General features: G+C 44.7%; 1 protein-coding gene across 1 annotated transcript in view; it reads left to right on the top strand.

The window, feature by feature from the left end:
- Positions 1 to 27,910, top strand: part of LOC132587593 (L-gulonolactone oxidase) — an 86,028-nt gene that overhangs the window by 35,148 nt on the left and 22,970 nt on the right. Inside the window, exon 6 of the mRNA XM_060259902.1 lies at positions 11,516 to 11,701. Coding sequence (XP_060115885.1) covers positions 11,516 to 11,701 — 186 coding nt within the window. The remainder of the gene's footprint in view (positions 1 to 11,515; positions 11,702 to 27,910) is intronic.

Raw genomic sequence — 27,910 nt, 5'->3', positions numbered from 1 at the left:
CTTTTATCCCTTCGTCATCCAAGGGTCCCACTGCCTCCCTGGCTGGTTTCCTACTTCTAATATATTTGAAGAAATGTTTATTGTTAGTCTTTATGTTTTTTGCAATATGCTTCTCATAGTCCCTTTTTGCCTGCCTGATCACAGTCTTGCAATTGATTTGCCACAGCCTGTGTTCCCTTTTATTAATCTCATTTGGACTGGTTTTCCACCACTTAAAGGAGTCCTTCTTACCTTTTACAGTTTCCATTACTTTGTTTGTTAACCACACAGGCCTTTTCTTATACCTGTTTGCGCCTTTCCTAACTTGTGGTATATATTTTATCTGAGCTTCTAGGAGTGTAGTTTTAAATAGCCTCCAAGCTTCCCTGAGGGTTTTGACCGTATTTACCTTTCCTTTCAGTTTTCTCTTCACATGCATCCTCATCTCAGTGTATTTACCCCTTTTAAAGTTAAACGTGGTTGTGCCGGTCTTTTGGGGCAACTCCCTATTTATACAAATGGTGAAATCAATAACGTTATGGTCACTGCTCCCAAGCAGTGCGATCACTTTTACATCTCTCACCAAGTCTTGGGCATTACTTAGGACCAAATCTAGGATCGCCCCATCCCTGGTAGGTTCTGAGACCATCTGCTCCATAGCACAGTCACTGAGAGCATCAAGAAACTCAATCTCTTTCTCTCGACCTGAACACATATTGACCCAATCTATCTGCAGGTAGTTAAAATCACCTATTACGACACAGTTTTTACGCTTAGCTGCTATCTTTAATCCTTCCATCATATTATAATCGTCCTTTATATTTTGATTTGGTGGGTGATAACAAACTCCCATAGTTAAATTTTCTTTTGGGCCCTCTATTTCAACCCAAAGCATTTCTAGAAGGGAATCTAATTCTCTGACCTCAGTCTTACTGGACCTCTCTGACATACAGAGCCACCCCACCTCCAACCCTTCCCTCCATATCCTTCCGATATAACTTATATCCAGGAATCACCGTGTCTCACTGATTCTCCTCATTCCACCAAGTTTCTGAAATTCCCACAATGTCTATGTTTTCTCCCAACACTAAGCATTTCAATTCACCAATTTTACTTTGAACACTTCTAGCATTTGCATACAAACATCTATAATTTCCTTTCGTGCCAAGAAACCATCCCTGGGCAGGGAGTGGGGGGGTCTGCCGCCTTCCTCCTGCCGCCTCGAGACTTTGGCAGACAGTCCATACTGTTTGTCACCATCACAGTGGACAACTCTGATCCATTACCCGGTAGAAAAGTAACAGCTAACCCTTCATCTCTTTGAGATGAGTCCTCCTGAACCAGAGACATTTCATCTCCTGTCGGCTTTCCCCCAAGATTTAGTTTAAAAACTGCTCTGCCACCTTTTTGATTTTAAGCGCCAGCAGCCTGGTTCCATCTGGGGACAAGTGGAGAGCATCTCTTTTGTACAGCTCCCGCTTGTTCCAGAAAGCGTCGCAGTGCCTAACAAACTTAAACCCTTCCTTCTTACACCATTGTCTCATCCACACATTGAGACTTCTAATTTGTGCCTGTCTCTCCTGCCCTGCAGGTGGAACAGGTAGCACTTCTGAGAAGACTACCTTGGAGGTCCTGGACTTAAGTGTCCTGCCTAGCAGTCTAAATTTTTCCTCCAAGACCTCACGACTGCATTTCCCCACATCATTGGTGCCAACATGCACCACGACCACTGGCTCCTCCCCAGCCCTGTCTATCAGCCTATCTACAACACACATAATGTCCGCTACCTTCGCAAAGCAAGTCACCATACACTCAGTACAGCCATACAGTTTTGCCACCCAGCTGTCTACTTGCCTAAGGATCGAATCACCAAATACCAAGACCCCACCCCCCTGCCCAGGGATGGTTTCTTGGCGCGAAAGGATACCCACTCACCAACTGAAGAAGAGGTCCCTACTGAGGGCGCATTCCCCTTATCCTCAGCACGGTGCCCTGTTCCCTCTCGACCCTCATGCTCCCTGGCAGCAATGGGGCTGCCACATTCAGAGTGGGGCTCATCTAATACATGCCCGAGAGTCTTCTTCTCCAGGTCAGTCACCTTGGCCTCAAGGGTACGAACTCGTTCCCTGAGGACCAGGAGCTCCTTGCATCGAGCACACACCCAAGACTTCTGTCCTGTGGGCAGATAGTCATACATGTGACACTCAGTGCAAAACACTGGAAAGCCCCCCCCCCCCTGGACTGGCATTCTACCTTCATGATAGCTTTTTTTTTTTGTAAAATATACAGTCCTCTTCAAATCCTGTTTGTTTAAGTGGCTCCCCTTCTTTAAGGTCAACTTATTTTATTGGGAGAACAAGGAAATTAGGGATCTGGGTTCCTGGTCCTTACAGAGCCCCCAGGCCAAGAGCCCTTTAGCTCTCGCCCTTCGGCTCGCGCCAAAGTCTCATGCCTTTGACAAGGCGCAGCTTAAAATGCAAAGAGTGTGGGGAGCACAGCCACTCCTAATCAATCAGCACCAATCACTTTCAATCACCTTCACCTTCAGCCCACTCAACCAAACAAACAGCAGTTCCCCAGCTTCCACAACTCAGCTGTCTCAGCTTATCTCAGAGCTGCTCTGCTCTTCTCTCTCTCAGACCTCTCTGAGATGTTATGTCATACACTGGACACTCAAGTTGATTGTTCTGCCCACTACTTAAAGGTATCTGTAGTAACCAAACTCTACCCCACAGCAACTGTCCACCTGCCTGGCAGGACCTGCCCTTCCTGCTGCTCAACCCAGGGAGCCATCTTACAGCAAAAGGCAGACCAGCAGGCATGTTGCTCAGAGCCCTTCAGCAAAGCTGGCTCCTAACTGCTTTAGGCAGGCTGAGGGAGAAGGAGGCACCCAAGGATGGCAGTACTGGCTGTCAAAGATGCAGTATTGCGACTGAGGGAGCAGAACTTGTTTTCTGGGCAATGCCTGTTAATTGAGTATTTGGTTTTAATTCTTAATGGAGCAGAGGTCCATCAGTGGCTATTAGCCACTGTGTGTGTATATGTGTATACACACACACACATATATATATATATTGGCCACTGTGTGATACAGAGTGTTGGACTGGATGGGCCATTGGCCTGATCCAACATGGCTTCTCTTATGTTCTTATTCTGGACAACCAAGAGCCAGAGAACAGAACTTCTATTGTACTTTGTTTTCTCTGTCCTGACTCTATTGCTCATCAGCTTCACTGGTACCTCTGAGAAACAGCAAAAGCTCTCTCTATCTGCTTTCTCTACCCCATTAATAATTTATATAAATATCATATCTCCTCATTAGCTGACTTTCATCTAAACTGAAAAGTCCTAGAGTCTCCAGCTCCATAATTTTCATTATCTTCTTCTTCCAGATCTGTTGTTTTATTTTTGGTCTCATTCTTTTCAATGCCAGCATGGAGTTTGCCTTTAAAAAAAAAAAACCCACAACCCTGTCCCATACTGAGTTGACATTTTCATGATTATCTTCATCCAGTGGAACATCCAGGTCTTTTTCTTTCTCAGTCTTGGACAGCACAAACCCCTTTAGTATATATTTACAGTTAGGGGTTTTAAAAGAATTATTCCAGTGTGAATTACCTTACACTTACCCAATAATGAACTTCATTTACTATGTTGTTGCCCACTCATTCAGTTTATAGAGATCATTTTGTTATTCCTCATAATCTGCCTTGATTTTCATCTTTGTTTTGTATCACCTGCAAATTTGGCCACTACACTGCTCATCCTCAATTCTATTTATGAACAATTTTTAATTTATGACCAAATTAAATAGCACTGGTCCCAATAACTGGTCCTCATGGGATCCTACTGTTCACTTCCCTCCATTGCAAGAATCTCTGGTTCTTTTCTTTTAACCAATTTTTAATCCATGAGAGAACCTGTCCTCTTCCCATGACTGCTAAGCTCACCCAGAAGTCTTTATAGAAGAACCTTGTCAAAAGTTTTTTTTTTATTCCAGGTATATAATGTCTACCATATCACCCTTATCCACATGCTTATTAACATGCTCAGAGAACTCCAGAAAGCTGATGAGACAGGATTTCCTTTTGCACAGACCGTGCTTAATTTTCCCTCAGCAGACTGTTCCTCAATGTACTTAATAATTCTGTGTTTAATAACAGTTAATTTACCTGTAGAAGGCATTAGGCTTTCCCTGGCCTGACTCGCCCAGTCTCATCAGATCTCAGAAGCTAAGCAGGCTAGGGGGACCTCCAAGGAATACCAAGATCATGACACAGAGGCAGGCAATGGCAAACCACCTCTGAACATCTCTTGCCTTGAAAAATCCACAGGGTCACCATAAGTTAGCCATGACTTGGCAGCACTTTTAAAAAAAAATTCACAGATTTATTATCAAATCAAGTTGGCAGCACTAGAAATTCCTTGGATCCCCCTCTGGTTCCCATTTTAAAAACTGATGTAAACAGTCCTCTGGCATGGAAGCTGATTTTAGAGAGAGGTGATTTTGGTGACATGCCTGTGGGTGCCATGTACACTCGGGCTTCATCTGTGTGTGGCTTTGCCTCCCGCAGTGGCATTTTGTGACAGCCATTTTATAGCCACCACTTGGTGTCAGAATTCCAAAAGCACCCAATGGCTTTAAAAGGTTGGGGCTTCTTCTCCTCAAAGTTCATCTTTCAATACACCCTTCTGTGGAAAGCAGACATGTGGGGTGAAATTTGTTTTTAAATGCAAAAAATAGCCTGCCAGAGAAAACTTAGAACCCTGTCACTACGTTGCCCAAACATTGCTAGAAATTCCAGTGTTTGTTGGCTGTTTTCCATTTTTGAAAACTGGCCAGAGTTTTGTCACATATATTTGCATAACGTGTAGTACATTGATTCAAATCCACAGAGAAGCAAAATCTTTTAGCCTAGATAACTAAATGGAATTGCCATGTTCAGAGGCAACATACCTTTGAACATAGAAAGCAAAGCTCCCTTAACGCAATGACACTGGTCCATCTAGCCTGATATTGTTGTTTCTGACTGGCAGCAGCCTTTCAGAGTCTCTGGCTGTTTCCCTAGCACTTGCCACATGAGACCTTTTACCTGAAGATGCTGAGGACCTGGAAACTTCTCTATGAACACACATGAACATATTCAGTTGTTTTACAGTAAATGAGACCCTTAGCCCATCAAGTCAGTATTGTGTACTCAGATTGGCAGCGGCTCTCCAGGTTCGGAGATGGAGGTCTTCCACATCACCTCCTACCTGGACTTTTAGCAGGAGATGCTAGGGATTGAACCTGGGACCTTCGGCACATGAAGCAGATGCTCAGCCACAGGCCCTTTTCCAACTATATCTGATGATTAAGGGCTGGAAGCATCCAATGGAGGAGTGCTCTTGCTTTTATGCTCTGCCTGCAGGTATCCTGGAAGTATCTAGCTGGCCACTGTTGGAAACCAGATACTAAAATGTCTGTAAAATGTTCTCCCAGGATTACCACTGAGCTGTCTGTAAAATGTCTGTAAAAGTTCTCCCAGGATTACCACTGAGCTCCAAACTGAAGACCAGTTTCCCCTGGAGGAAATGGCAGCTTTGGAGGGGAGACTGTATGGTATACCATAGAGTCTAAGAGCAACTGAAGTCCTAGAGTGACATCACATTCCAGTTGAGCTGTCTCCCCAACGGCTGTCCCACCCAGGCACTGCACCCCAAACTCCAATAATTTCCTAAGCCAGAGTTGGCAACCCTGTTTATGCCCCCAAATCCATATTGATGGGGAAGGTATGAAGGTCCTTGACAAGTTAAAAGTAAGATATAATTCTGCAGGACTTTACACGAAGCAGAGGCAGCTTCAGTTAAGCGGAAGGCTGGGGGGGATGACATTGCATTACCTGCCTTGTGTCTGTTTTTTGAGGAGACGAACAACTGTCTGTGCCACGCAAGCAGAACAGTAAATAGCTACAGAAGGAAATGACAAAAACCACAGCTGCAAACTTTGCAGAGTGATAGACCAGTTCTATTGCTTTTCTATGCGATTTCCCTCAAGCTTGTTTTCTAGTTTGAACCTCTTTGACCTGAGAAAATTACCTGTGGGGGGAGGCAAGAAATAAAGGCTCAGCACCTTGTTCAAGGTCGCTCAGCTTTGAATTCTTCCTTGTCCTGTTTTATGCTTTCTCTACCTCCCCTTCTCAAATGGAGAAAGCCACAGCTGGAACTAAAATGGTTCTGGAGGAATTCAGTCAAACTAACACTCTGCTTCACCTTGAGCCTCCAAACACAGCAGTCAAGACCCTGAAAAGTAATTTTCATTCAAGCTGGCAGGAGGGGTGTAGAAAGTAAGCAGGGAGGGGTATGGAGATAGGAAGAAATTTGGGTAGCAGCTTCCCTGGAAGGGTTGGGGTGAAAGCCCGCTGGCGCCATCTGCTGGAAACAGCTTTGTAAGCAAGCAAGAGTATGAAAAAGATGACTGGAAGGTTTTGTGCATTTCAAACAAGGAGCGATTTGAGTCCTACAACTGGGTTGTAGATTGTTGCTGAATATGAAAAGAGAAATATTGTCCAGATTCACACAAAGGATTGGCAGCAAAAATGTAACCCAGCCAGCATTTCCCAGAGAGAACCATACTAGCATCAGAGTTGTTATAGTATAGTGGCCAGAGTGTCAGACAATGATTTGGGAGACCCAGGTTCAAATCTTCACTTTGCCATGGAAGCTTTCTGGGTGACCTTGGGCCAGTTAAATACTCTCAGCCTAACCTACCTCACAAGGTTGTTGTGAGGATACAATGGAGGAGAGGAGAATGATGTAAGGCAGAGTATAAATGAAGTCTGTGGCAGCAAAACAAAAAAGAGTCCATTACCTACTTACAGGCTAACAACATTTCTTCCCACATAAGCTTTCAAAGATCAGAGATCACCTCATCACCCCATCACAAACAGCTAAATTTAGCATTTCCTAGTGTATTTCATATCAGATCCTGTCTCTATTCTGCACTGTAGCTCAGGGGGGTACATGTGGGGCTCCCAGGAGATCACCTGTCCTTCTGGGCATTTATAGGGTTGCCATCTGCCTGGAGAAAGATTCCTTTGCATATTAGGTCACACACCCCTGATGTAGCCAATCCTCCTGGAGCTTACAGTAGGCCCTGTACTAAGAGCCCTGTAAGCTCTTGGAGGATTGGCTACATCAGGGTCATGTGGCCTAATATGCAAAGGCGTTCCTGCTACAAAAAAAAAAGCCCTGGTCTTGTTCCAACAGGATGTCATTTATCCTGTGATATCATTTACCTCTCTGACCCAAAAAGCTTCGCTTGCACTTTACCACACATTAAGCCTTTATTACTGTGTGCGATATACTTTGTATCCTTGTGAGAAATGTGGATGATAAATAATGTACATAACTTAATAAAATGTTAAAGGGATAAGACATTTTTCTCCAGGCCTGTTGGCAACCTAGACACATGCAAGATCTGTTTCATTTCAGCCAGCCAACTGGATCATGTCCCCTCACCCACCTCCCAGGCTTTAGTTGTCAATTCAGGTCTGCAGGTTGTAACAAAAATGGAAAATGGGAAGTCCAACCATACCAACACCTCATATGTTTCTCAGCTGAACCATAATTTGAAAAAAAAATTGAAATCTGCTTACCGATTTATAGCAGGGCCACACTATGTACTCTCCACTTCCAGTTTGGTTTATAGGTAGCCATACTAATGGGGATCAAAGGTAGCCATAGTAATCCCCTCCCAATACTTTGGGTGACTGTTCCCTTTTTCTTAATGCTGCTTGCTGCCTTAAAGAGCATAAGAACACAGAGTAAACCCTGCTGGATCAGACCAGTGGTTCATCTAATCCAGCATCCTCTCTCACACAGTGGCCAACCAGTTCCTCTAGACAGCCAACAACAGACATTCCCTTGATGTAGCCTCATGACACTCTGATTCAGAGGTTTAGTGCCTCTGAATGTGGATGTTCCCTTTAGTTGCCATAGCTAGTAGCTGCTGATGGACTTGCTCTCCATGAATCTATCTAATTCCCTTTTAGAGTTGTCTATGGCTGTGGCCTTCACTACATCCTCTGGCAGCAAGTTCCACACTTTAACCACTTTCTGGGTTTCCCCTGCTGCTTTTCCTCCTTCCAAGTCACATAGCTGGCCCTATCCAGTCTTGGAGCGTGTAGAGAATGGGATGGTTTCTCATAATAACATAACCAATTAGTTTTGGTTGCATGACACTAAGGGCAAGAGAAGGCAATTTATTATTTTTAATTTATAATTTTTTTTAAATCCCAGAGCTTGCCTTGACTTCTGTATTCTGTCATCTTAAAGTGAATTCATCAGCACTGAGGCAGATGGTGTGTGAATATGCTAGGCTGTGGATGCCTTTATTTTCATGCTATTCTACCTTTCAATATCAAGTAAAATCCAAGGACCAATTCAGCCAAAATTAGCAGTTTTAAATCCCACTGATCTCTATGCAATGGAGTTAAGCATAAGTTCTTTTCATCACATTAGAATAGTTAGCACAAAGCACAATAGAATAGCACAAAGATCAATGTTTACAAAGCTGTTGTGATGACAACCCTCATCTATGGCTCCGAATCGTGGGTTTTATACCGTCATCACCTGCGACTCCTTGAGCGCTTTCATCAGCGCTGCCTTCGCACCATCCTCAACATCCACTGGAGTGACTTTGTGACCAACACTGAAGTCCTCAAGCGGGCAGAGGTTACCAGCATCGAGGCACTGCTGTTGAAGACGCAGCTGCGCTGGGCAGGGCATATTTCTAGGATGGAAAACCACCGCCTTCCCAAGATTGCCCTGTATGGCGAACTCTCCACCGGCCATCGAAATAGAGGGGCACCAAAGAAGAGGTACAAGGACTCCTTGAAGAAATCCCTTAGCACCTGTCACATCAACCATCACCAGTGGTCTGACCTAGCCTCAGATCGCAAAGCATGGAGGCACACCATCCACCAGGCTGTCTCTTCCTTTGAGAACGCACGCATAGCTGGTCTTGAGGACAAAAGGAGATTGAGGAAGAATCGCACTGCTACAGCACCAACCCCAAATCAGACTTTTCCCTGCAGCTACTGTGGCCAGACCTGCCTGTCCCGCATTGGTCTGGTCAGCCACCAGCGAGCCTGCAGCAAACGTGGACTATTGCACCCTTCTTAAATCTTCGTTCGCGAAGCCAAGCCGAGAGAGAGAGAGAGAATAGTTAAGATACAAAGCCCAGTCCCCCAAAGTAAACCATTTGAATTCAGTGGTACTTACTGAGTAGAAATGCGCCTGGAATAATACAGCCTGGAAAGTATTCTGCATTGCACTCGTTGTTTTTATGTTCTTTCCCTTTATCCTTCCTCATTTCCTAAGTTTGTGAGCATGTTGTAGACTGCTGTATGTAGTGAATTTAACTAGGTAGTATTAAAATTAGGATACCATTTTACATGTGCAAATCAGCAGTGTAATGTGAATGAGATTCAGCATGATAATTGAACCATTTCCAGTGTGCCAAACCATCATGGAAGCAGAACCAAATGAGAGCAGTGTCAGTCCATGGCAGATTCACACATTCATGGCTTTGGCAGAATACAACCTCTTTTCATGTTTGCATAGTTATAAATAGGCTTGCCAATCCCCAGGTCCCAGCAGGGGTTCTTCCACTTTCCCAGACTCCTTCCTGCCCCCAGTCAGCTGGCCGGTGGGGGGAAGCCCCGCCCCCAAAGGACCATGTGCCTTTGCACCTCCGGAGGCTTCAGTCTCCGATTGAAAGGCTTCCTCTTGGGATGGTGTGTCTGTGTTGCTGTGAAGAAGCTGGCAGCAACTTGTGAGTAGAGAGGCCAATCCCCTGCTTCAGAGTCGCCAGAAACAGGGTGGGGGGGAGGGAAACGTCTGCTGAGCACTTCATTATTCCCTATGTGGAGATCAATTCTCATAGGGTATAATAGGGAATTGATCTGGAGGTTTCGGGGACTCTGGTGGAACTGTTTTTTGAGGTAGAGGCACCAAATTTTCAGTACAGTATCTAGTGCCCCTCCCCAAAGTACACTCCAAGTTTCAAAATGATTGGACCAGGGGGTCCAATTCTATGAGCCCCAAAAGAAGGTGCCCCTATCCTTCATTATTTCCTATGGAAGGAAGACATTTAAAAAGGTGTGCTGTCCTTTTAAATGTGATGGTCAGAACTCTCTTGGAGTTCAATTATGTTTGTCACACCCTTGTTCCTGGCTCCGCCTCCAATGTCTCCTGGCTCCACCCCCAAAGTCCCCAGATATTTCTTGAATTGCACTTGGCAGCCCTAGCTATAAACCTTGTGTACACAACAATTTTGCCTCACATCTCCTCTGAGTTGGATTTCCAGTCAATGGAAGGCACTGACATTGGTTGCTGTTCCCCATGTTACAATTTCAGCTAGTTCCAATAATAGTTAACACTTGAACACAACATGGAATAGCATGGTCTTGCAGGCTTTGCAGAACTGGGCAAGGTCCCGCAAAGCTCTAACATTTAACTGGCCCTTATAGCCCTTTACAGCCAGGGGCCTGCATATCTTCGGGACCACCTCTCCCTATATGAACCTCCCTCCCACCCCAAGGCTCTGAAGTCTGCTGCTCAACATCTTTTCATAGTCCCTGGTCCTAATGACACCCAGCTGGCTTCAATGAGGACCAGGGCCTTTTCTGTCCGGGCCCTTACCTGGTGAAATGAGCTCCCGTTGGAGATCCGGGCCCTGTGGGACTTATCCAGGTTTTGCTGGGCCTGTAAGATGGAGCTTTTCCGCCGTGCTTTTAATTAATCCTGTGGGCATCCTTTGAAAGTCATCGCTTCCCCCAGCATTTCACCATTATGTTGTTATGTTATGCTGTTAACCACCAGCCGCATGCTGTTTACCACCTATGTCTGTAAGGTTGTTTACTGTGCTGCTCCTGTGTGTTTTTATGATATTATTTTAACTCTGTTCTTTTATTGTAAGCCGCCTTGAGCCCGCTTGCAAGATAGGGCGGGATATAAATCTAAAAATTAAATTTTCTGGAAGTTGGTTCCTCCAGTAAGGGGCGGCAACAGAGAAGGCTCTTTCATGTGTTGTTTTAAGTCTTGCCTCCCTCAGCCCTTGGATAGATGACAAATTTTGAGATCCTGATCAAAGTGGGGAGAGGTGGACTCTAAGGTAGACAGGTCCCAGGCCATATAAGGCTTTAAAGGTTATGACCAGCACCTTGTAGCGAATGTGGTATGCCACAGGCAGGTAGTACAGTTTTTGCAGCCCGTGCTGTATGTACTTCCGCATGGAGAGCCCCAATAGCAGTCTGGCTGACACATCCTGCACTAGCTGCAGCTTCCGGATTTGGGACAAGGGCAAACCGTTAGATCTTTATTGTTGCAATATATCCATGATTGCACATTTGGAAATACTGCAAGCTATAGGCACACACATTCCAACCAGCCCATAGGTGAACTTCAAGGCAAAACTGAATTTGAAAATGTAATGGTTTGACTGACTCCTAGACTAAAACGTGCTTGTTTTCCTTCTGTCTTCCCATGGCAGGTAGTAGCTTTGACACTGTTGACGGCTTCTGGGGAAATTCTGGAGTGCTCTGAATCCATGAATCCTGAACTTCTCCAAGCAGCCCGTGTACACCTGGGGTGTTTGGGCATCATTCTCACCATTACGTTCCAGTGTGTGACAGAGTTCTCTCTGCAAGAGACCACCTTCCCATCCACACTCAAGGAGGTATCTCATTATATGAAAACAACAGCATCAAGAAATCTATCTATTGCATTTTCTATCCTGCTTTCCCCCAAGAACTCAAAATGGCATAGACAGCTTTCCTTTCTTCCATTTTATCTGCAGAACAACTCTATGAGGTAGGTTGAGAGAATGACTGGTCTAATATACAGTGAGGGTGAAAACAGACGGGACAAACATCATGTCTATGTCCATCCATAAAATGTTCCTGCAGCCTCAAATTGTCGTGGGAAGGGAGAGGAGGATTAACCTGTCAGCCTCCACTCCTTTCTGTTAATTGAAACCAGGTTCCCTGTTTTGTTATCAGCTTTTTAAAGGGAAAAAAAATATTCTACATCTTTCCCCCTTTAAAATACTAACAGCATTGCTGTATATCAATTTCAATAACCTAAACAGAAGGGTTAATCCTCCTCTTTCTTTCCCACATAATTCCAAAGCCAGGTGTACAATTTGCATTCTGTAGTTGGGCAGAGATGCATGCTCTTCATCTCTTCTGGTTGAACACTGATACCGATTTCAGTATTTAGCATCATAGACATATGCTTTTCAAGCAGTGTTAGTCTGATCAGGAGCCACTGTTGCACATTTAGAGCACTGGATGAGGACTGTGAAGGCTCAGCTCCACCGCTGTGCCCTGAATCTGAGACCAATTTTGCACTCACTATATGCCGCTTTCACATTCGTCTTCTCAGTGTGGTGTCCTGATTTCCCACTATCTGTGCCAGGGCTGCAGCAAGCATCGGCATTTTTGCACAGCAAACAGAAACCGTTAAAAACCAGTTTCCGTTTGCTGCATGAAAACGCCAATCCTTGCTGCAGCTCCAGCACAGATAGTGGGAAATGGGAAGGACACCACGCTGAGAAGACGAACGAGAGAGTGGCGTAAGGCGAGTACGAAATTGGTCTCAGATTCAGGGCACAGTGGTGGAGCTGAGTCTTCACAGTCCTCATCCAGTGCTCTAACTGTGCGACAGTGGCTCCTGATCAGACTAACACTGCTTGAAAAGCATATGTCTATGATGCTAAATACAGGTTTCAGGAACAGCTCTTGTCAGGACAAATGGTTCTAGATCACTTCAGACAGCATGCAATTGCAATTAGTTAATGAACATTCTTCCCATACATCCACAGAATCTATGCATCTCATTTGTTAGGAAATTGATGAAAATTAGGGCCTTATCTAAAAAGATTAACATTGTAAGTGACTTGGAGGGAGTATCTGTTCTTTGGAAATGGGTTTTTAAGTTCCTTCAGTGTTTGTGTTCTTCTCCTTCTTTCTGTGTGCCAGTGCTGTTCAGCAGACCTGTGTAGGGCAAGGTGACGTCTGTGCTAAGTCTGTCACTTTCACAGTATATGGAGTTTGGTATATGGTTCTTCCCAGATACAGAATTCTGAGAATTACCACTGTCACTTTATTTTAAATCAAGGTTCCTGCTCTTATTGTTTCTGAGATAAATAAATAGGATGCATTTGTAGAAGCCTCAAAACCCAACAAGGAACTAAGCACCCAGACGGAGAGATTCCAGGAGCCCATCTTCTTCAGTTAAAGCCTGAGGGTGAACTGAGGCCTTAAATACCCTTGCAAGGAGGTGGAGATGCAAGCCCCACCTCTCCAAGGGGAGGTTCTTAGTCCATCTGACAGCAATGAAGATCCTGTGAATTTAGGGGGAGGTATTTGTGCACTTCTTGCATTGTGCAGGGGGTTGGACTAGATGACCCTGGAGGTCCCTTCCAACTCTATGATTCTTAAAGGAGCCACATCTGGTTGCAGCAGCATGTACTCTGATGGGGCTAGGGTGAGTCTTGTCATTGTGGGTCATTTTGGAGGGAGAACCTGAGGTGCTGTAGTGAGTTCTAGGGTGGAGAGGGTTCAGGGTCCCGCGGTGGGTCAGGAGGCAGAGCTGTATCCCAGGGTGAGAGGGTTGATGCAGACTCCATGGGCTCCTTTTGCATATCAAAGGTTTCTCTGCTGCCTCCTTCTGCAGTGGTGTTAGGTTCACAGTCCACCCCCCACACCCCCAATCTAAGCCTTTGGTCTCTTTGCCTGATGACAAGGCGCCTGTGCTGTGTTCGAGAAAATGCACATGATTACAAAATTATGGTCATCATAATCATTCTTCTTTTCCTTGTGTACAAATGTCAAATTTACCCACCCTCTTCCTAGTCTTCAAGAGCCACTTTGGTCTCAGACATGGTTTATATTTAGAACCCTTGATGCTGTGTGCTTTCAAGACGCATCATCTGGGGGAAATTAAGCAAATTAATTTTGATTATGTAATTTGCAAAATTAACCCCATCTCTGATTATTTTGGTCTCTGGAGTCCCAATGTGGACCCACTATAGATCAGCGCTCCGCAGCTTCAAAGTGTAGCCCTGGGTGTGTGTATATGGCATGCTGTGTGCTTATCTTAACTAGTTAGAAGCAGTTTGGAATGAGTCATTTGTGATGAAAGCTAGACAAAAAACCATTTCTGCACAGCAGGTAAACAGGGCTTCATTGTAAAACCATCACTGTTCATCTACTTTTTTGCATTCTTTTCTTTGGGGGTGGGGCCGTTATTCATCTGCAAATGATTCAGAATGCTTCCATTAAATTATCCTGTTTCTCTGCTACTAACATCAAGCTGCTTGTCCTTGCTGAGATGACTTAATTCTGAATTGCATAACAGAATTGCTGAGAGGATGCACATGTGTGTGATGTAGGGAACAAGGCTGAGCTAGACATGATGCAAGGGTGGATTTCTCTTCATTAAGAAATAATTATCAGCCCCATATGGCCAAAGTTGCTGAGGGAGTGGGTTTAACTTTTCTCTCGCATGCCTTTCCCTGGGAAGAAGTTGTGTCACATTTTGTGATTTGCTTTGGTTTGTAAATTGTTTTTTTGGAAGACAGCTGGGGCCCCCAAATAGATCTTGAGCAGGTGTCTACTAAAGCATCTTGTGTTGCCATGGCTGGCTTGTGCCTCTCAACATGTTACTAAAGGAGGATGTAGCTTGCAGAATGATGACTCCTGAGTCAAACTTACACTGAGAAGCTCAATTATTGTGTCCGTCTTGGGTGGGATCAGCTGGCACATGGGAAATCCAGCCAGAATCCTGGCTCAGAGTAATAGAATCCTGAGCCTGCTTCGGCGGGGAGGGTGGGATACAAGTTGAATAAATAAATAATACATCTACATCTTCTTGCTAGGTTGGAAGGGGAGAGCAAATCTGTGGATTAATTCTCCCCCATGACAAGATCAAAGGCTGCTTTGTAGGTGATCCTTTTAGATGTGAGTGTCTCACTTCCAAGTATGATTGATAAGAAGGGGGAAATGGTAGAAACAGCAGTTCCTAAACTGAATGCAGGTTATCACTCATAACCAAAACCTTGAATCTGACTCAGTACTCAACCAGAAGCCAACATAGCTGGCACAGCACAAGTAGAATATGCGCTGTCTGTGGCATTCCCATCAGGACTCACGCTACTGCATTCTGGACCTGTTGGAGTTTCCAGGTCAAAGTCAAGGGTAGGCCAATGTAGAGTGAGTTACAGTTGTCTTGCCTGGATTACTGTGGCTAGATCCAAACAAGACATTGCAAGGATTACTGTGGCTAGGTTTGAACGAGATAGGAGGGGAACCAGTTGCCTGGCTTGGTGTAGATGAAAAAATGCCACTTTGGCAATGTGTAACCTAGGCCTCCATTGAAAGAAGAAGAAGAAGAAGATGATATTGGATTTATATCCCGCCCTCCACTCCAAAGAGTCTCAGAGCGGCTCACAATCTCCTTTACCTTCCTCCCCCACAACAGACACCCTGTGAGGTGGGTGGGGCTGGAGAGGGCTCTCACAGCAGCTGCCCTTTCAAGGACAACCTCTGCCAGAGCTATGGCTGACCCAAGGCCATTCCAGCAGGTGCAAGTGGAGGAGTGGGGAATCAAACCCGGTTCTCCCAGATAAGAGTCCGCACACTTAACCACTACACCAAACTGGCTCTCCAGTTTGAAAGAGAAGCATCCAGAATCACTGCCAGGCTCCTGATGGTTGATGCTGGTGTCAGTAGTACCCCATCAAGAGTTGGCAAACTGTGCTCCAGCCCTGGTCCCCCCAGCCCCAGAGCCTCCATCTTTGAGGGGTTCAGTTTCAATCTACTCTTCTTTAGCCAGCCCACCACACCCTCCAAATCCTTGGCCAAGGATGACAGGATCGAGGCCGACCAGTCACCCAACAGCAAATATAGCTGGGTGTCATCTGCATATTGATGACACCCTATCCCAAAACTCTGTACCAGCTGGGCAAGGGGGTGCATGTAGATGTTAAACAACATTGAGGAGAGGAGTGCCCCTTGTGGGACCCTGCAGACCACGAGGTATCTAATAGACACATCCTTGTGCCACCCTCTGTCCCTGACTGTGGAGGTAGGAGGAGAGCCATTATAGGGCCATCCCACATATTCCCATGTCAGCAAGGCAGTGAGTCAACAGATTGTAGTCAAAAGTGTTGGACACTGCTGTAAGATCTAACAGTAACAGCAGCACTGACCCACCTCAATCCAGCTGCATTCAGAGATTGTCCGGTAGAATGACCAGGACAGTCTCCGTCCCATGGCCAGGGTGGAAGCCAGACTGGAACAAGTCTATTGCCAATGTGTCCTCCAGGAAACCCTGGAGTTTCTTGGCTGCCACTCTCTCAATTGCCTTACTCAGAAATGTTAAGTTTGACACTGGGCAGTAATTGGCTGGATCCGAGGGATCCATCAATGGCTTTTTAAGGAGCAGTATGACCACTTCTTCCTTTAGACCCTCTGGAAACATCCCTATCTCTAAGGACAGGTTGATAATTTCCTTCATAGGGTCCTGGATTCTCTCCTCACCAGCCTTAACCAGCCACAAGGGATACGGGTCCCGTAGGCAAATGGTAGGCCTAACAACTCTCAGGACTATGTCAAGATTGGCAGAAGAGAGCAATCACAAACTGAACCCAAAGGTGGCCAAGGGGCCTCCAGTTCACTTGCTGTATCAAAATTGGCAGGTAGGTGGCATCAGGGTGACAGGACTTTATCTGCAAAAAAGCTAATAAATGCCTCTGAGCCAATAGCCAAATTGTTACCTCTCTTTGAGTCTCTTATTGTGAGGGATGTTAAAGATTGAATTATCCTAAACAATTGAGTTTGGCATGGATGCAATGGAGGCTGAGTGGAACTCCCTCTTTGCAGCCTTCACCATCATCTCATAGGATTTCACCACCCTATGAGATGTTTGTGCTGCCTCATCACAAGTATGCTGCCAAACTCACTCTAGTCATCGAAGCTCCCATTGCATCCCCCGGAGCTCTTCTGTATGCCAGGGAGATGATTTCCCACAGGAGCATAGAGGATGTTGACGTATAATCTGCTTGATGGTTTCGGTGAGATGGGAATTCCAGTCTCCTATCAGTTCATCTAAAGAGGTTCAGGAGGGTCTGTGGATACCACAGAATATTCTGGAACTCAGTAGGGTCCATTAGTCTCCACAGGTGAGCAAAAATCAGCTCACTACCAATACAGGGAGGAGTGGGAATGTCCAGCCAAGCCTTTGGAACTGTGGTCTGACCATGGCACCTCTTCCTTTGAGGTCAGATCCACGTTCAACCCCATGCCCTGTTGTTGGCCCTCCAGAGGAGCTGGTTGGGTGCTCTGTGAGACAGATGGAGTGCAGGGCTCTTCTTATGTTCTTAATCCAAACCCCATTCTCTCACTCAATCCTGATGTTGGCAGAGTAATTAACACAGCAATGGTGCACAACTGGAATAAAGAATAGATAAAAGGTTTCTTTAGGAACTAATATACTCGGTAGGAAAAAGAACAGAGACTACATCTCTAGCTACGAGAAAGGAAGGAGGAAATTGCCCTAAGAGTAGCAATCTGGAGACAGACAAGAAATGACACTTGACAGAAGAGAAGGTGCTGTCCCTCACTATCCTGTCTTGCTGCCCCCTTCTTGCCTTTTCCAGTGCCTGATGCATTATGCCTTCTTCTAAGATTCTGCCTGTGCTGCAGCTGTCCCTTTAACACTCTGCATCATCATTTCGCCTGGGGAGATGTCCAGAAGCACTTCCTTTTACTGTTTTCCCACCAGTTACATAAATGCTCTTAAATATTAAATCCTTTCCCCCCAAGCTTTTCTGCTGTAGCTAGATAGAACAGAGTTAGGAGGAGGGTTTAAAAAAAAATCCTGTCTCCACTTCCTCTGTGTGTGATTCCCTTTTGGCACTAATGCATTATGTGTCTCATTACTCCTGATTTTGCGCATGGGCCTCAGGAAGAGGTTGCGCAAACAGATGCTCCTTTTATGTTCAACAGAACCGCTGTGCTCCACCGGCTGTTTGCCCTCACAGTGCCTCTCCCTGGACCGCTGTTATCCAGTGTGCATTTTTTGCTTCTTCTTCATTGACTTCATCTAATTTGTGCTTGTTTGCTTTCCTGTTCCCATAGCCCCAAGCATAGGATGATGGTGGTGATAATGAGGATTTCAGAAAAAAAAAAATGGGGGTTATTTCATCCTTCAGTTGAGACAAGCTCTTTTCTTCCTGTGATGTGGAACTGAAAAACACTGTGACAAACTGGCTGCAAAAGCCAAACCAGTTCAGACACATTAAGATGGAATAATTATTTTAAAATATGCATTAAAATTATTTGGATCACTAGGCCTGCTGTGAGTTGGAAGAGACCTCCTAGTTCCGTCTAGCATAGGGGTGGCCAGCTGGCACCTGCAGGTCAAAACCTAGCTTGGGAAAACCTAGAGTGGTCCTACCAAATTCCAGTCAACCTTTAGGAAAACATTTAGCCCACAGTTTAACTCATGAAAGGAAAATCTCTTTCCAAAGTTGGCGGGGGGGGGGGAGGAGATTGGATTTATACCCTGCCTTTAGTTGGAGTCTCAAAGCAGTTTACAATCTCCTTCTCAGCTGCTTCTCTCTCTCTAGATTTTGGACGCAATTATCTACCTTGGCCAGTGTGTCTCATAACTGTGAAGTCCTTCTTGAATACCAACCTGCAAACATTAGCTCCCATGGCTCTGTTTCCCTCATGGTAGAACTTTCCTTTGGTGCAGGGAGACTTGCATCACAGACTCTTGTATCAGTGAAAGTTCCTTGTGCTGGATGAATGCTCTGCCATTAGCAGAATAGAATCACAGGATCCAGGAGAAGAAGATTTGAATTTTTGCATTTATATCCCGCCCTATACTCTGAATCTCAGAGTCTCAGAGTGGTCACAATCTCCTCTACCTTCCGCCCCCCCCCCCACAACAAACACCCTGTAAGGTAGGTGGGGCTGAGAGTGCTTTTCACAGCAGCTGCCCTTTCAAGGACAGCTTCTACGAAAGCTATGGCTGACCCAAGGCCATCTCAGCAGGTGCAAGTGGAGGAGTGAGGAATCAAACCCGGTTCTCCCAGATAAGAGTCCACGCACTTAACCACTGCACCAAACTGGCTCTTACCTGAGGTCTTACCTAGCTGTTAGGACTGCAAGAAGACATACATGAAGCATTTTTGAACACTGTAAGTGAACAACTGAAGTATTAACAACTACAATACAACAAATATTATCCCTGGTAAATAGGACTGCATGGTTCAAAATCCAGCAAAATAGAGACAGAAAGCGATGGTGACTAACAGGAACCTCCATATCCAGAGACAGTGTACTAGGAGTCCTTGTCCTCTGTGCCCTGTTTGTTGACCCTCCAAGACTACCGGTTTGCCACTGTGTGAAACAGTATGCTGGACTAAATGGATCGTGGGTCTGATCCAGCAGGGCTCTTCTTATGTTCTTTCAGCAGCCCTCACAGTTGCATATCAACAAGCAGGAAGAGAAGAATTCCTCCAGGTGTGACATCTCCATCTCTGATTTCTCAGACAACATACAATAACTGTTGGATGCCTTCCCATTCAAAAGGTTGTGTTAGAATTAGAATAAGTAACTCTGAGGAACTACATAATTAATGGACTTCTTAGAGATCTTTGTTTCCTGTGTCGTTATAGATTACTGCTGCCCTAATGGTCAGAATTCACTTGGGAATCACCACCAAAGCCCAGAGTTCCTGATGGGGTGATTTTGAATTCTGGCAATTTATGTGCTTTCTGTAGCAGAGAATGCCCCTTAGTCTTGTTGTTCATGCCAAATTGCCACTTAATTCTCATGTTGTTATCTTGCTGAATCCATTCAGAATACAAAAAGACCAGGGATACTCATCTATCTAGAACATTTTTATTGTATGTTTCTTTCAAGAAGCTCAAGGCAGCTTACATAGGGCATTTTCGCACTCACCTTCAAGTGGCGCGACCACCCTCCTCACGCTGGAGGATCTGCAGGGATTTCACATAAGAAGCGCCGGAGCAGCCAAAAGAGCCGGAAAGTTCCGTCGCGAAACCCGCTCAAACGTAAACCGCCAAGAAGCAGGAAAACGTTTGAGCGGCTTTTGCGACGGAAGTCGCCGGCTCTTTTGGCTGCTCCGGCGCTTCTTATGCGAAATCCCTGCAGATCCTCCGGCGTGAGGAGGGTGGTCGCGCCACTTGAAGGTGAGTGCGAAAACGCCCATAGTTTTACCTTCCTCATAACAACTCTATGAAATAGGTCAGGTTTTGTGTGTTTGTGTGTGTGTGAGAGAGAGAGAGAAAGAGAAAGAAAGAGAGAGGGAGAGAGCAACTGACTCAGGATCACAGTGAGGTTCCCTGTGGAGTGATCTCCCAAGAGAGCCAATTTGTTGTACTCCAATCTGGTGGACTGACTTTGGTCCCCCACTTCTTCACATGCAACTGCTGAGTAAACTTAGTTCAGTCACAGTTCTCTCAGAGCTGTTCTCTCAAGAGCAGTTCTCTCAGAGCTCTCTCAGCCCCACCTACTTTACAGGGTGACTGTCGTGGAGAGAGGAAGAGAAGGAGATTGTAACCACTCTGAGACTCCGAGTGAAGGGCATGGTGTGAATCCAATCTCCTCCTCTTCTTCAAATCCTAATCCTATACTCTGAACACCATACTAGATAAACTGTCCGTGTATCTCACATCCACCTCAGGGAGTAACTTTCAAAAACAAGGCCCTCTGGAACCGCTGATTCTTTGCAGCTACTTTGGCTTTCACCTTCAAATGCTGGAGCAACATCTATTACAGCTGATAACAACAGGATGATAAATAGATGCAGTAATTTTTCAATTTATCTTCTTTAGGAGCTTACCCCTCAAGTACTTCATATTGTCAGGAACATCCCTGACTCAATCTAATTTTGTAAAGCTTTTCTTCATTATCTTCACAAGGTGAGTATCCAAGTCTTATTGTAAGTGTTCTGTTCTGTTTGGGCAGAAAGTCTTTGGGTGCTAGGCAAGATCTAAATAGGGAACCAGCCTGAAGCAGAAGGCAACCCACAACAATTATTGGCAATCAGGTGCAAGGAACAAGACTTGGACATAGAGCAAGTTACAGACAGCTAGTCAGAGGCAGACTTTGCAGGACCTGATGAAGAGTTCTGGTGAGCTTGAAAGCTTGCATAATGTACTGACAGTTTGGTTGGTTCTAATCGGGGGGGGGGGGGTTGTAGCAGGAACTCCTTTGCATATTAGGCTACACCCCCCTGTTGTAACCAATCATCCTGGAACTTACAGGGCTCTCCTTACAGGGCCTACTGTAAGCTCTTGGAGGATTGGCTACATCAGGGGTGTATGGCCTAATATGCAAAGGAGTTCCTGCTACAAAAAAAGTCCTGGTCTAATAAAAGGTATTACACAGATATTCTTCTTGCTTTTAGATTTTACATGAACTAACAAGGCTGTACATCTTTTTCAGTGCTCAGACAGGATGAAACATTGCAAAGAAGAGGGAACTGCTGCTCAAAATGGCAGCCCTGTGTTGTGGTCTTTCTTCCCACTGTCTGCTATGTAGATCAACACAGGATGTATTTGCATGTTGTTGTAATGTGCTTTCTTCCATCTGCATAATGGATGGCCAATTATATAAAGTGATGGTACATAGAACAATATCAGGGCTTTGGGTAAGAGTGAAGAATTGCAGTGAATTTGATTGAGGCTGCCTGCCATTTTCAGCCAGCCACATGTTCTTTATAACATATAGGTCTCATTTTAACTGAGGTGGCCAATTTATATCTGGCCCATACCATATCAGACTTTAGGTAGGGCCAGGGTGGAATTCTAGCAGGAGGTCCTTTGCATATTAGGCCACACACCCCTGATGTAGCCAATCCTCCAAGAGCTTAAAAAAAAGAGCCTTGGAAGCTCTTGGATGAATGGCTACATCAGGGGTGTGTGGCCTAATATGCAAAGGAGCCCCTGCTAGAATTCCACTCCTGGGTAGGGTTCACTTGCTCATTCAGACAAAAATATTCCCTACATAAAGAAACTGGCCTATCCAAAAGAAGTGTTCCATTTTCGTTGTCTCTCTGACCTACTAATCTTATATGTATAGGCATCTTTAAAAAAAAAAAGGGAACACTCCCTTGTGAAAGCACAATCTAAATGGTGGAGCTCAGGTGTATGCTTACAGTTCCGGAAAGACGAAATCTAGTCCTTGAATGCTTCAGTGATTGGCTCTCTTTGCAATCCTCTCAGTCCACCAACCATTCTGAGGCTTCAGTGGAATGGAAAGAAGCCATGTTCTTTGCTTTTTCAGTACACTGCCAAGTAGAACCAAATGGGTCTGTTCATCCCAGTTGCAGAATATCGACATGTCTAAGGTAGGGTTGCCAAGTCCAATTCAAGAAATATCTGGGGACTTTGGAGGTTGGAGCCAGGAGACTTTGGGGGTGGAGCCAGGAGACATTGAGGCGGAGCCAGGAACAAGGGTGTGACAAGTATAATTGAACTCCGAGGGAGTTGACCATCACATTTAAAGGGACAGCACACCTTTTAAAATGTCTTCATTCCATAAGAAATAATGAAGGATGGGGCACCTTCTTTTGGGACTCATAGAATTGGACCCCCTGGTCCAATCATTTTGAAACTTGGGGGGTACTTTGGGGAGGGGCACTAGATACTGTACTGAAAATTTGGTGCCTCTACCTCAAAAACAGCTCCCCCAGAGCCCCTGAAACCTCCAGATCAATTCCCCATTATACCCTATGAGAATCGATCTCCACATAGGGAATAATGAAGTGCTCAGCAGACATTTCCCTCCCCCCCACCTGTTTCTGGTGACTCTGAAGTGAGGGATTGGCCTCTCTACTCACAAGTTGCTGCCAACTTTTTCAAAGTAACACAGACACACCATCCCAAGAGGAAGCCTTTCAATCGGAGACTGAAGCCTCTGGAGGTAGAAAGGCACATGGTCCTCTGGGGGTGGGGCTTCCCCCCACCGGCCAGCTGACTGGAGGCGGGAAGGAGCCTGGGAAAGCAGAAGAACCCCCGCTGGGACCTGGGGATCGGCAAGCCTAGTCTAGGGAAACAACCATTGCCTCTATACTGTAGTTGATCGAGTTCACGTTGTTCACACTTTGAGTCAAGACTCCTTGATCACTACACTTGTTTTGCAGATGTTTCAGTTTTTAATTCATGCTATGTAATGAAAAGTGAGGCTAAAGGGAGCTCCAGGGGCTCTGGCTGAGCTGAAAACTGTTCAAAAACTCTTACTTGGAAACAAACGAAATTAATAAATAAATTATAAATCATTTTTAAAGCCACTTTCTAAAGTTTGGTTTCCTGGCAATTTCTGTCTAGCCAAGGTACTGTGGGGATACAAAGATTGCAGATCTTTCCAGCTCCTAATGGGTTGTACAAACACCGAGACCAGATTCACTTCTGTTTGAAGAGGGACACCATCATGTAAATGCTAATCTCTCCATTAATCTTGTGCATCAGGGACCATTTCCCTGTCTCTGGGCTTTGTGTTGGTGGGCCAGTGAACTGGAAGGGAACAAGCAAATGAGAAGGTGCTTGAAATATTCATAATAAGCGAGGCAGTGTTTCTGCTGTGGTGGGGAATATATATGTGGTTGAATATATATGCGGTCGAATATATATTGCAGTCTTTTTGTTGGCAGTGATTCATCATTACATAAGGCTACCCTGCTCTCTTGCCCACGGCTGCTGTTGTTGGAGCTTATTGCAATAATATTTGAGTGTTTGGATATCTGTTGGGATGTCAGCAAAAGATTTTCCTTGGAAGTATTTCCTGCTTGAGGCAAGAGAGCAGTTTTTCCCCCCTGGGCAGCTTGCAAAGTGAACATCTGTTCTGCCACCTGCTCCAAAGCGCCCCCTGGAGAAAAGAGAAAGAACATCACATTTTTTTTACTTTGAGTATTCAGTAGCGTACTCTAGCATGACATTAGTGGCAATGAGCTCCCTTGTCTCACTGCCTTTATTCCAGCACCTGCATTTTTATTATAACTACTTGTTTCTGCAGTATTTTTTCTAGAAGAGGTACAAAGCAGTGGGGCAAGTGATTTTGATTGGACCTTTTATTTTAGAAAATAATTTCTTGGTTCTTTATTGACACATTGTGTAGGTAGTATATAAAGCCCTTATAACAAAGCTGTGATATATGCTAGGCTGAAAAAGTGTTTCTATTGTCATTCTCCCCCCCACCCCAAAAAAGTGCTGGTGGTGGTTACACAGTAGCTCTGCTAGTTTGAGGTACCAATAGGAAATGCAAACCATTGCTGTTAGATCAGCTACTAAGCCTCCAACTAATTTTAAGTCATCACTAGAAGAAAATTAGTGCTTCTGCTATTCTTCTTCCAAATGCTAATTTAAGCTTCCAACGAATTTTAAGATGTCACTAAAAGAAAACGCTCATGTCCTTTTGCTATTCTCCTTCCAAAAGCTAATCATGTGTCTATAATGCCTACCTCCGTTCTTTACCCATTTTCTGCACAATGTCAAAAGTCCTTATTCCAAATCCAGGCTGTTATGTATGCCAATCCATGTTGTTACCAATGTTGTTCCTGCCTGGCTCATTGGAGTCTGAAGGACTGAGCTTGGGGACTTAGGAACAATGGGCAGGAGGATCCAAATCCAAACTGCCCTTCTCCAATCCCAGGCCCCCTGCTGGTTTGAATGACCCAATAATGTGATAGCACAGGAACCCAGTGTTGTATATAGTTGGCCCAGTGGACCCTGTTCCTCAGTCTTGTTAGTGCAACCCCCTACCATGCTGTACTCAATAAAGAACTTGTTATCACTTCCACCTCGCCTCTTCAATACCTAAGAACCCACTATATTATACAGGCTAAGGAGGGGTTGCAGCAAACAAAGTTACAAAAACACCAGAGAGAGACTGCTCTCACTCTAGTCTTGGTAGGCATCACCAATTCTTTCTGTCTATCCTAACATCTCAGGAGCGAAAGGACAAGTCTCCTAGCTTTTCAGGGAGAACAAGAAAAGTCAGCCCTGCAGAGTAGGACTGCAGATTGAGTTTCTCAATGCAAAAAGTTACACAGTAGGTGGTCCATAGTCAAGTCTTCTGGAAAAATACTTTGAGGTCAGTGAAGGCAAAAATCCACAACAAGATAAAACCATAATTATTTTTTATTAAGGTGCAAAAAATAGATAAAAGAAAATAAGACTGTGAAGGAAAATAAAAGAACTATGCATATCCAGCTTAGCTAGTACAGCAAAACAAAGTCCCGCATTACCAGATATAAATCCAAAAGCTGACAGGTTCAGCAGCAAAGTGGCTCTTGTCTTCAGAGACACCTAGGGCCTTAGCCCACACAAGCAGTCATTCAAGATGGAGGCCAGGAACAAAGTAACTGCATGATCGGGCAGTCACTTCAATAAGACAACCAGTTTGGTGTAGTGGTTAAGTGCATGGATTCTTATCTGGGAGAACCAGGTTCGATTCCCCATGCCTCCATTTGCAGCTGCTAGAATGGCCTTGGGTCAGACATAGCTCTCGCAGAGCTGTCCTTGAAAGAGCAGCTTCTGTGAGAGCTCTCTCAGTCTCACCTGCCTCACAGGTTATCTGTTGTGGGGGAGGAAGGTAAAGGAGACTGTGAGCCATTCTGAGATTCAGAATGAAGGGTAGGATATAAATCCAATATCATCTTCTTCTTCTTCCTCCTCTTCTTCTTTGTAGCTATTGAATGCAAACACTAACTGACTTTATTGTAATGGTCTCAAATAGGGTATAGACTTGTTTAGCCAATCAAAACCCTGAGAGGTGATATCTGGGGTGACTGACACAAGGAGACGAAACAAGACTTTACTGCAGATAGGCATCACTCATTCCCACAGGTGAAAACTACAGCTCTTGGAATGTGTTAACTGGAGATTTGGGGTAGGATGGAACTCCCTTCCATTCACAGCCACATGCTATCTTAGCTAGCAAGGTCACACTAACTCTGGTCTCTTAAACCAACCTGCTAATGCTTTTTAACTGTGTGTTTTCTGTAAAATGTATGCGTAGGCCACAATCATATCCTGAACCAAAGATATTTTACATGAGCAACTGGTTCCCCAAATTCTGTCTTCTGTATGTCCCAGAGATATATTTAATATATGATGGTCTGCCCCTGGATATTTTCAGTGCCACCGACAAAGCAAAGCAATAACTGAGAGCAGTCGCTTGTGATGGGGTACTTTGTCTTCCTAAATTAGGCAGCTCTGTTGTTAATTTGCTGAATGTAGTAAGGTTACACTCCCTAGCACAGATGACTAAATCACATCATTATTCAGCTCTCCCTCTGAATTGGTATTCTGCCCCCCCACACACACCGCCTTTTAAAATGAAGGCACTGTATACAACCAGCTAGAGTTGAAATGGAAAGATGGCTGTCCGCAGTCCAACTAGAAAAACAGGAGAACCTCTTGTACACCGCCTTGCAGGCTGAAGTTTGTTTTAGTCCTCAAATGCCAGAAACAAGAAGGTTTCAGTCCTGGGAGTTCTTGGTGACTGTATCCCTAAACACAGTAGGGGCTGCACCCCAGGCCATGCCCAGATACCAAAAGTTTTACAGCAGCACAACTCCTTATGGATCCCCCCAGAAGGGCTGCTTTAAAGAGACCTTCACATATTCCCCTTTGGCAGTGCCATGGCAAGTCACTGGGTGACCTTGGGGCAGTCACATTCTCTCAGGTTAACCTACCTCACATGGTTGTTGTGAGACTAAAATGGAGGATAGGAGAATCATGTATGCCATTCTGAGTTCCCACTGGGAGAAAAGCAGAATAAAAATGAAGTAAGTAAATAAATATCCACCTTTCCTCCAAGGAGCTCAGGATGGTGTGTGTGTGAATGTGTGTGTTGTGTGTGGGGGGGTGTTATTGTACTTTATATCCACAGCAGCCTTGTAAGATAGGGCCACATCGACAGGGTAAAGATTGTTCATTGTGCATTCAAAATGTTTGAAGTGCAAACTGTCCAATCCAGACAGCCTGCTAATGCTTTTTAACTGTGTTTTTTCTGTAAAAGTTCTGGTAAAGCAGGTCTGAGAAAGAGCATGCCAAGGATGAAGAAATGCAGGAAAGGGGACAATCAGAGGATAATGTCACATGGATGTGCCGTTTCTATCTCTTGTACTATGTTGTTATTTATTTGTGATATATCATTTATATTTATAATTTCTTCATTGTGCTTTAAATATATTGAGGCTGGATATTCGTGAGAACCTTTGGGTTTTCCTACATCCAAGAGGGCTGGCAACCCTACTGAGTGGTCTTTGCAGCTCCAGCTTGCAGCTCCACAGGGGCTGCTCAGCAAGATGTGAATGCAATAATGTGCATCATTCTGCCTTGCCACCATAAAGTCAAGGGAAAACTTTGCACCTGTATACAATGAAGAGATCTATGGTTGATTGCAGCATTTGTCTGTGAGATGACTCTAGAATCCATTGGGGATAGCAAAGGACTAGCAAAGACCATGACTCAGAACTATGAATGACCTCTATGCATGTTAGACGGCCTGTACTGTGGAGGGTTTTACTTCTTCTGCTAAAACTTTTCTTTAAAAACTTTTATTTTGAATTTTAAACAGATTTAAGAACAATAACAACTATGCTGCTTTGATCTTACAAATTCAGGAAAGGAAAACAGAAAATTAAAAAAAAATACTGAGGTTAAGCCACAAAATGCCAATGGTCATGCAACACCATAATCTTTCCATTTACTTTAAAAGTTAGTTCAATTATAGTCAGGGCTGGTGCTAGGCTTTCTGGCATCCTAGGCGAATCGCCCACTAATGCCCCCCCCCCATTATTAAAAAATATATAAGGAAAATGAAGAGCGCCAAACCTGAAA

This window comes from Heteronotia binoei, chromosome 1 (assembly GCF_032191835.1).
Source record: "Heteronotia binoei isolate CCM8104 ecotype False Entrance Well chromosome 1, APGP_CSIRO_Hbin_v1, whole genome shotgun sequence".
Lineage (NCBI taxonomy): Eukaryota > Metazoa > Chordata > Lepidosauria > Squamata > Gekkonidae > Heteronotia > Heteronotia binoei.
This window is presented reverse-complemented; position numbering and strand designations above follow the sequence as displayed.